The following is a 10,182-nucleotide window of genomic DNA, read 5'->3' as shown; positions in this document are numbered from 1 at the left end:
ATGAAATTTGAAACAACTGATTCTTTGCTTGCTAGTTCTTTGCATGTCTGATGTCCCATTTTTAAAGTAACATTAGAATTAATATCTTGAAAAATTGGTAGGAGTTTTAAATTCAATTCAATCTCTCACTGCCTGTATTACTATCTCTGTTGCTTACCCTTGTTCCCCTATCAGCATCTCTGCAGAGAATTCTGTGTGTGCTTATGAAGTACACAGCAGAAGAGCAAGATAAAATTAATTCAACTATAAACTAATCCAACTATTAAAGTATCTAAAGTAACTAATCCAACTATCAATGGCTACTAGTCCTGATGACTCTATGCTACCTCCAGTATCAGAGGCAGTAGACCTATGTACAGTGGTGAGAAAGGTTTGTGAACCCTTATAATTATGGAAATTCCATAGTTTTACCATAACATTCATGAATCAAAACCAGTCCTTTTCTAAATATCCAATAGGGTTATATTAACCAATTATGTGTCTTGTGAAATAAAACAATGGATAAATTAGGCAAGCAATGAGTATTTATGAGCTAGGGTATGTGCAAAACTAAGTGAACCCCTGGTTGCATCAGCTCAATTAAAGGGAATAATTAGAATCATGTGTTTAGGTAATCATGTAGATCTTCAGGGGCGGGTTTGGTAGACCCCACCCTATAAACGGATCAGAAACTTTGTGAGTTTGGTCTTCACCATACGATTGTGTGGAAACATGTCATGCCACAATCAAAAGACTGAGGGGAGATATGAGAGCACTCTTCAAGTACTTGAAAGGCTGTCACAGAGAAGAAGGCCAGGATCTCTTCTTGATCATCCCAGAGTGCAGGACACGGAATAATGGGCTCAAGTTACAGGAAGCCAGAACATCCCAGGGTTGGGCTGAACATCAGGAAAAACTTCCTGACTGTTGGAGCAATACGACAATGGAACCAATTATATAGGGAGGTGGTGGGCTCTCCCACACTGGAGGCATTCAAGATGAGGCTGGACAGCCATCTGTCAGGGATGCTCTGACTTGGATTCCTGCATTGAGCAGGGGGTTGGACTCGATGGCCTTGTAGGCCCCTTCCAACCCTACTATTCTATAAAAGACATCTGAGGACCTCAGAAAAGCAGTTATTGCTGCTCATCAGTCTAGAAAGGGTTACAAACCCATTTCTAAGGATTTGGGGCTCCACCAATCTACTGTCAAGCGGATAGTCTACAAATGGAGAAGGTTCAAGACCACAATCACTCTATCCAGGAGTGGTCGTCCTACCAAAATCTCTCCAAGAACAAACCAACGCATCTTCCAGGAAGTCAAAGAGAACCCCAGAGTAACATCCAAGGATCTGCAGGCCACTCTTGCCTTAGCTAATGTGAGTTTTCATGACTCAGTGATCAGAAAAAGACTGAACAAGAATGGTATTCATGGAAGGATAGTCAGGAGGAAACCACTGCTCTCTAAAAAGAACATTGCTTCCTGTCTGAAGGTCACTAAAGATCAAACAGATGATCCCCAAGACTTCTGGAACAATGTTCTCTGGACAGAGGAGTCAAAGGTAGAACTTTTTGGCCTCAATGAGAAACATTAAATTTGGCAAAAAAACAAACACCGCGCTCGAACGGAAGAACCTCATCCCAACCATCAAGCATGGTGGTAGGAATGTCATGATTTGGGCCTGCTTTGCTGCCTCAGGACCAGGATGGCTTGCCATCATTGACACAACCATGAGTTCTGCCGTGTATCAGAAGACTGCAGAGAAGAATGTCAGGCTATCTGTCTGTGAGCTGAAGCTGAACTGAAAGTGGGTCATGCAACAAGACAATGATCCTAAACATACAAGCAGATCTACAAAAAAATGACTGCAGAAGAAGAAATACCGTGTTTTTGAATGGCCTAGTCAAAGTCCAGACCTAAACCCCATCCAAGTGTTGTGGCAGGACCTGAAGCAAGCTGTGCATGCAAGGAAGCCCTCAAATGTCACTGAGTTGAAGCAGTTCTGTAAGGAGGAATGGGCCAAAATTCCTCAAAACCATTGTAAGAGGCTGACCAACAGTTACAGGAAATGCTTACTTGAAGTAATTGCTGCTCAAGGGGGTGCCACCAGGTACTGAACATAAAACTTCACGTACTTTTTCACACATGGATATTGAATGTTGAATCAGTTGTGGATAAATGTTGAAAAAGCATCATGTGTGTCATTTGTTTAATCGGGTTCCTTTATCTAGGATTATGGGCTTAGATTAAGATCTAGTAGCACTTTAGGTTGGAAATATGTGACATTCCTAAGGGGTTCACAAACTTTTTCTCACTGCTGTACACCAGTTGCTGGGGAACATGGGAGGGAGGATGCTGTTGCACTCATCTCCTGCTTGTGGGTTTCCCATCGACAGCTGGTTGGCCACTGTGTGAACAGAATGCTGGACTAGATGGACCCTTGGTCTGATCCAGCATGGTTCTTCTCATGTTCTTAACGTTTAAAACAAGAAGAGGATAATTGAACTGCTCTTTAATAGCAACAGAAAGGAACCTTGGAAGAAAGCTAGCATGGTATATAGTGATTTTCTACTCATACAGGGCCTTGAAATTGTTTCAGGAAAGCGGAGGAGAAAGATACCTTATCTATTTTAATTATATTGTTAGCTGTAGTTCACCTTCTTGATGACCATATTACTGAATAGACCATTATTTTCCTAGGATGGTCGTACTTTTAAGTTGTGTGAATGGATTTATTCAGTCCTCCAACCAAAGCTTTAAGTACTAGAGTTCAGGCCAAGTGGTGTGTGTTTTAGGCCACTGATGAAAATTGTTGAAATGCGTTTGGCCTACTTTTTCTTATTAGATTTTAAATATTATGGTTTTTATTTTTTTGATTGTTATACTTGTTACTGCTATATGGTTATAATGCAATTTGTATTAATTTGTATTAAATAATCCTGCATAGAGGTATATATTTTCCCTAACGTTGGCTTTTGTTGAGCTGTGAGATCCTACCAGAAACATTTTTGGAAATGTATGTTAATGCAATCCTCCTGGGAGATGATGGTAGCACCGACAGAAATGTGTATTTTTAAAAGGCTTTATTATAGACAATCTTGTTCTTCTTACAATGTGATTGCTACACACTATGAAACACACTAGTCACTGGTTGTGTGCAATTGTTACAGATTGTGTGTTCTCTCACTATAATAAGTCACAAATCAAGAGAATTTCTACAATTCTGTTAACCTGTTAAAGAATATGCCTCTTTACAAGCAAAACAAAAACACACATACTCATGAGATATACATAAGCAGTCAATGAAATTCATGAAGCGTAAAAGGCTTCATATGGGCATAAATATGATTTAATAAAAAGTATTTATTTCCTGTGCATTATAAATGCATTTTGGTTTCTACACAGATCAAGTTAGAAGCTAGAACTGAAATCCTCAACTACTTGATAAGACACGCTCCAATTGGCCAAACTAGTTTGAGGATTGCAGCAGCCATGATCATCATCAAAAGAATCTGCTATATATAATTTAGGATATAAGCAGTTGTACACATCAGGAGACAAGCAGAACAGCAGATTGTTCTCTAGGCACCCAGCAGAACCACGAAGTAATTTAATGTATGAAATAGTAAACATGTCAGTCTAGTGCATAGACATTCACTATTTAAAGGTGCATCAGTTCCAGTGTTTTCCATAAAACATTAAGTATATATCTATATCTATAAAAAGGCAGCACCTCTATTGCACCACAGCATAGGTGCAGCAAAAAAAGAAAAAAAGAGAGAGAAAAGAACAGGACATTTAACAGGCCTCCAATGTACTTTGACAGTCACCAGGACAAGGGATTGAGGCAGAAACCATCAATTTTTAGTCATCCTACTTTTAAACAGCAGCTCTTTCATCAGACCCAAGAAGATACTTACAGATTAGTAAAAAGAACCTGACATTGCAAAATTAAAAAGAGGGAGGTGTTCTGCTGTACTTTCAATAAGGCTTGAGTTCAGTAGTCACACACACACACACACACACACACACTTACTTAATTTTCCAATTAAGAATTACACAGCCAGAGGGAGAACAGAAAAGCAGAATAATGAGCACCCTGGGTTGTATCCAATGTTAGTCCAACTTCAGTCCCAGAAGATTAACATTGGCTACAATCCTCTGTGTTTTTGAAAATTCAGCTTAATTCCTGGATTTGGGGGAGAGCAAGAAGAAGAGGGCATGTTTAAGCTGTTCATGTGGTCTTGTAGGCACCAGAGCAGCATATTTGGCAATATGCCTTTCACCTCAGCTATACCAATGCATTTTATTCTTCAATGCTGTAAGCATCTAGAAGACAGTTGAGACAATACGCAGGTGGCTCTGTGTTCAGAGAAACCGTAACTCCCAAAGTCACCCAGTTTTCAGTAGTGAAGCACATACTATACATGTCTTGGGGAATGTGGGGGAGGGGAATGAGGAAAAAGCATCACACACAGCCATATTCATACCAAACAGTCTGCTGATCACCCTGGGGATCTGGTGAAGTTGGCGGGTTCTTGGAGCTGACCCCTCTGTTTGCTTCTTCAGTGCCCCCTGCCAGGTTTTTATTTTCGGGGGACTGACTCTGGCCTTTGGCAAAGGAGGTGTCGCTTGGGCCTGGTGCTTGGGGATTGCTCCCATCTGTGCTGCCAGAGACAACTCTGACAGGAGTCACAGTGGCCACTTCCCCAGACCGCAATGCTGGCTTAGATTTGATTTTAGATGAAGCATATTGTGGAGCGGAATAGTGCTGCTCCACACCTTTTGCTCGTTCCTGTGGCTGAGAGATCACATCATCCTTAGATGTGGTGGGAGAGTAAGAAAACGGGGGGAGCAAGAGCAACCGGTCATCTTTTGGAGGTGCTAGGGAGAGGCGTCTAACATCAAGCTGCCGACAGCAAGAATCAACACTTTGCAAAGAGCCCACCACCTTTGCAGACTGTGGCCTCTCTCGCAGAGAGACCTGAGAGCTGGCAGCTAAAGAGACTTGGAGAGTCTGGCTGTCTGAGTGCTTTCCCATTTCGATATCTGCAGTCACAGGCTTCGGGAGGCTATCATAGCGCCTGTATACCTCTGGTCCAGTGGCTCTGAGGAGGTCCGATGAAGCCAGGCTGAATACACGGTTCAGTGATGTGCTCTGCCTGCCCATGCTGCTGCACTGCTGAGGCTGTGCCATCTGCCTCGATCCCCTGCTGGCCTGATTTTCAGATGCATGAATTAGCTTGTAGGAACCTATGGAATTTGCCAGAAGCTCTGACTCAGTTGGCCTAAGGTTTGGCTTGACAAAACGGCCTGGCTTAGTTGACCTTTCATCATCATTACTGCTGGGCATCTTTACGGTTGGAGCAACATAGCTGGTAGGCGTCTTGGTTGCCTTTTTCCTATTGGCTTGAGGAAGCTGACTTCCAACAGATGGAGGCTCATTTGCTTTTCTGAAATAGTCACTCAGCAAGTCATCTCTACTGGATGCATCCTAAAAAATAAATACATGAAAGAACTTGAAGCTAATAAAACCATAAACGGAACATATGCACACACAAATATACCCCGACTCCAGCAAAGCTTTCGACAATGTGCCCCGTGATATCCTGATTGGCAAACTAGCTCAAAGTGGGCTAGATGAAACAACTATCAGGTGGATCCACAGGTGGCTTCAGAATCGGACTCAAAGAGTGCTTATCAATGGGATCTTCTCAAACTGGGGAGAGGTAGTGAGCGGGGTACCACATGGCTCAGGCCTGGGCCCAGTGCTCTTCAACATTTTTATTAATGACTTGGAGGAGGAGCTGCAGGGAATGCTTATCAAATTTGCAGATGACACCAAATTGGGTGGGATAGCTAATACCCTGGAAGACAGAAACAGAATTCAAAGTGATCTTGATAGGCTGGGGTGCTGGGCAGAAAACAACAAAATAAAATGTAATAGGGATAAATGCCGAGTTCTGCACCTAGGAAAAAGAAACCAAATGCACAGTTACAAGAAGGGGGATACTTGGCTCAACAATACTACCAACAAGAAGGATCTCGGAATTGTTGTAGATCACAAGCTGAATATGAACCAACAATGTGGTGTGGCAGCAAAAACAGCAAATGCTATTTTGGGCTGCATTAATAGAAGCATAGCTTCCAAATCCCGGGAAGTACTAGTTCCCCTCTACTCAGCACTGGTTAGGCCTCATCTGGAGTACTGTGTCCAGTTCTGGGCACCACACTTTAAGAAGGACGCAGACAAACTGGAGAGGGTTCAGAGGAGGGCAACAAAGATGATCAGGGGACTGGAAACAAAGCCCTATAAGGAGACACTGCAAGAACTGGCCATGTTTAGCCTTGAGAAGAGAAAACTGAGGGGAGATATGACAGCATTCTTCAAGTACTTGAAAGGTTGTCCCAGACAGGAAGGCCAGGATCTCTTCTCGATCATCCCAGAATGCGGGACACGGAATAATGGGCTCAAGTGACAGGAAGCCAGATTCCATCTGAACAGCAGGAAAAACTTCCTGACTGTTAGAGCAATACAACAATGGAACCAATTACCTGGGGATGTGGTGGGCTGACCCACACTGGAGGAATTCAAGACGAGGCTGGACAGCCATCTATCAGGGATGCTTTGACTTAGATTCCTGCATTGAGCAGGGGGCTGGACTCAATGGTCTTATAGGCCCCTTCCAACCCTACTATTGCAAAATAGCTTCATTGGGCTGTCACACTGATCTGTCTATGAGCAAGATGATTCACAAGTACTCACAGTAATGTGCTGTTCCAAAAGGTGTACTGCTGTTCATACCCATGGGTTGTCAGGAGTGCCCTGGTGGCCTCTTTCAGTCTACTCCAATAGCTAACTCATGACACAGACAAAAGGATTCTTTTCAAGGCTTTAATCCTTTTACAACTTAACGACTCTTTCAGATGCTAATCACCAGCGACTAAGCAAGGAACAGCAGAGTAGCCTATGCTCCAGGTTAGGCAGTTGATCCCCGTTGGAAGGAGAATCACGGGAAGTCCCTGAACTTATGGGCTAGAGAGAGTTCCTCCCTCTTTCCCTTGGGTCCTCGTGACGTGACCGTTGCTTGTGCGCCAAACAAGCGCTATGCCTCCTTTCCGCGCCCTCCAGCTGTCGTTGCTCCCGGTGTCGGCGTCCAGCGTCCAGCAAGCCCCCCTCCTGCACTCTCTCGCTGCCAGGGTCACTATCTATCTCAGGAATGCTGGCAGGAGGAATCTCTGCCAGCTGCTGTGCCTGTGAGAGATGAGCGTGCTCCTCTCCCACAGATTGCTGTTCCTCCTCAGAATCAGAACTGCTCTGGGGTTCTATCGGCTCAGTTTCCACCCTGACATGGGCAAATTTACTTGCAAGTGGGCACATGAACACACCCTACAATGCAAAAGTCTTGGGAGGGGTAGGAGTATAGCCAGGGGACAGCATGAGAGCCATTGTGCTGTAGTGGTTAGAATGTGGGACTGGGACTTTGGAGATCCAGATTCTAGTCCACATTTGGCCATGAAGCTCACTGGACCAGTCAACCTAACCTACCTCTCAGGATTGCTGTGAGGATAAAATGGGGAGGAGGAGGAGGAGGTTTATGTAAGCTGACTTGGGTTCCTTGGAGGAAATAAAGTGGGATATAAATGTAATAACAACATTACCTTATTAAATTTTTAAAAGCTAGAATGATTTAAAAAATTTAAAAAGCAGTGCAGGTGCAGTCATGGTCTTAGAATTGCCTTGTGTAAAACTCAGAACCAAGTGGTATCCTAGAGCTGCAATATTTTTCTATGAATACCAATGAAGCAGCACATGATTTGTGAGCCTCCATTGCACGGGGCAGCGACCTGACCCAGTAAAGCCACTTGGTTTTCAAATTTTATGATACTATTAACAGAGAAAACTAAAACTTACATAAAGTCTGGTTTCAGTATCGAGTTGCATGCTGAACTTAATGAGATGGCTGCCTCGCCCCAGAGCCTGCATAGGCCTAAAGTGTTCATGCGGAAATCACCAAAACTGTGAACCAGCCCCCTCCCCTTACATTAACATAATTCAATTTCAAATCATAAATGGAATTCTGGATAACCTGGCAGTTGGTGACATCCTAAAAAAATAATTTAAGATGGAACAGGAATTAGCAAGGATATTTCCTTGTTTTGCTGGAGATAATTTTATCCAACTCTTAAGAGAAGGAGAGAACTGTAGATTTTTTTAAGACAGCTAAACTGTCCCTAACAGAAAATATGTGAAAAATGTTCCGTGGATACAAGAAAGGGCTCACGCTATTCTCAGCTGCCAATCCACTATAGGTAAGAAATAATAATCATGCCATGAAGAAGGAGGAGGAGGACGACTCAAAGCAGTAGTTTCATACACACACAATCCTAGAATCTAAGCTTTGATTAAAAATGGGCAGTTCCTAGCCTAATGGAAATATTAGCCTAATGGAAACAATGAGTTCAGGGAATTTAGCTTTTTTTTCCCCTCAAGGGACCACAGACATTTCCCCCTAATCATACAGCTCTACTGCCAGTAATTTACACACATTATTCATTTTGTTACAATATTGCTTCTTGTGGGGGAAAATAAACTGAAATTCTACAGAAACTCAAATATCAAGTTCAGTATTTTGCTAATGGAATGAATGCACACTGTATTTCCAATTAATATTAACCAGCATGAATTCTATCACTAGATCCAACCACACATATCAAAGCAAATGAAATTCAGGTCCACTCCTTTTAGTAGTTGGTAGATCAAAAGTGCTTTAAATACTTTAGCAGAAGTAGATCAGTTCTATGAGGATCTGCAGCACCTACTGGATAGTACACCAAAAAAAGATGTTATTTTCATTACAGGAGACCGGAATGCTAAGGTGGGTAGTCAAACGACACCTGGAATTAAAGGCAAGCGTGGTCTGGGAGAACAAAATGAAGCGGGACATAGGCTGATAGAATTTTATCAAGACAATTCACTGTGCATAACAAACACTCTCTTCCAACAGCCTAAGAGACGACTTTATACATGGACTTCACCAGATGGTCAACACTGAAATCAGACTGACTATATCCTTTGTAGCCAAAGGTGGCAGACATCTATACCGTCAGTAAACACAAGACCTGGAGCTGACTGTAGTTCAGATCACGAACTTCTTATTGCACAATTTAGAATCAGACTAAAGAGAATAGGGAAGACCCACAGATCAGTTAGATATGAGCTCACTAATATTTCTCATGAATATGCAGTGGAGGCGAAGAATAGATTTAAGGGACTAGATTTAGTAGATAGGGTCCCGGAAGAACTATGGACAGAAGTTCGCAACATTGTTCAGGAGGCGACAACAAAAAACGTCCCAAAGAAAAAGATAACCAAGAAGGCAACATGGCTGTCTGCTGAGACACTGGAAGCAGCCCAAGAAAGAAGGCAAGCAAAAGGCAACAGTGAAAGGGGGAGATATGCCCAATTAAATGCAACATTCCAGAGGTTAGCCAGAGGAGATAAGGAATTATTTTTAAACAAGCAATGCGCGGAAGCGGAAGAAGATAATAGAATAGGAAGGAGAAGAGACCTCTTCCAGAAAATTAGAAACATCGGTGGTAAATTCCAGGCAAAAATGGGTATGATCAAAAACAAAGATGGCAAGGACCTAACAGAAGCAGAAGAGAGCAAGAAAAGGTGGCAAGAATATATGTAAGATCTGTATAGGAAGGATAATAATATCGGGGATAGATTTGACAGTGTGGTCAGTGAGTTAGAGCCAGACATCCTGAAGAGTGAGGTTGAATGGGCCTTAGGAAGCATTGCTAATAACAAGGCAGCAGGAGATGATGGTATCCCAGCTGAACTGTTTAAAATCTTGCAAGATGATGCTGTCAAGGTGATGCATGCCATATGCCCGCAAATTTGGAAAACACAAGAATGGCCACCAGATTGGAAAAAAATCAACTTATATCCCCATACCGAAAAAATGAAACACTAAAGAATGTTCAAACTATCGAACAGTGGCACTTATTTCACATGCCAGTAAGGTAACGCTCAAGATCTTGCAAGGTAGACTCCAGCAATTCATGGAACGAGAAGTGCCAGATGTACAAGCTGGGTTTAGAAAAGGCAGAGGAACTAGAGACCAAATTGCCAATATCTGCTGGATAATGGAGAAAGCCAGGGAGTTTCAGAAAAACATCTATTTCTGTTCTATT

At 42.6% G+C, this 10,182-nt stretch overlaps 1 protein-coding gene across 1 annotated transcript in view; it reads right to left on the bottom strand.

Annotated features, from left to right (window-relative positions):
• Positions 1-2,859: 2,859 nt before the first annotated feature.
• Positions 2,860-10,182, bottom strand: part of CCDC88C (coiled-coil and HOOK domain protein 88C) — a 152,572-nt gene continuing 145,249 nt past the window's right edge. The window contains exon 30 of the mRNA XM_084840695.1: positions 2,860-5,473. Within this exon, the coding sequence (XP_084696821.1) occupies positions 4,448-5,473 (1,026 nt within the window). The 3' untranslated portion in view covers positions 2,860-4,447. The remainder of the gene's footprint in view (positions 5,474-10,182) is intronic.

This window comes from Heloderma suspectum, chromosome 1 (genome assembly GCF_057233095.1).
Source record: "Heloderma suspectum isolate Gila_16-S chromosome 1, 16-S_ref, whole genome shotgun sequence".
NCBI classification, from domain to species: Eukaryota; Metazoa; Chordata; class Lepidosauria; order Squamata; family Helodermatidae; genus Heloderma; species Heloderma suspectum.
Note: the sequence above shows the minus strand (reverse complement) of the source record. Positions and strands in the feature narration are given on the sequence as shown.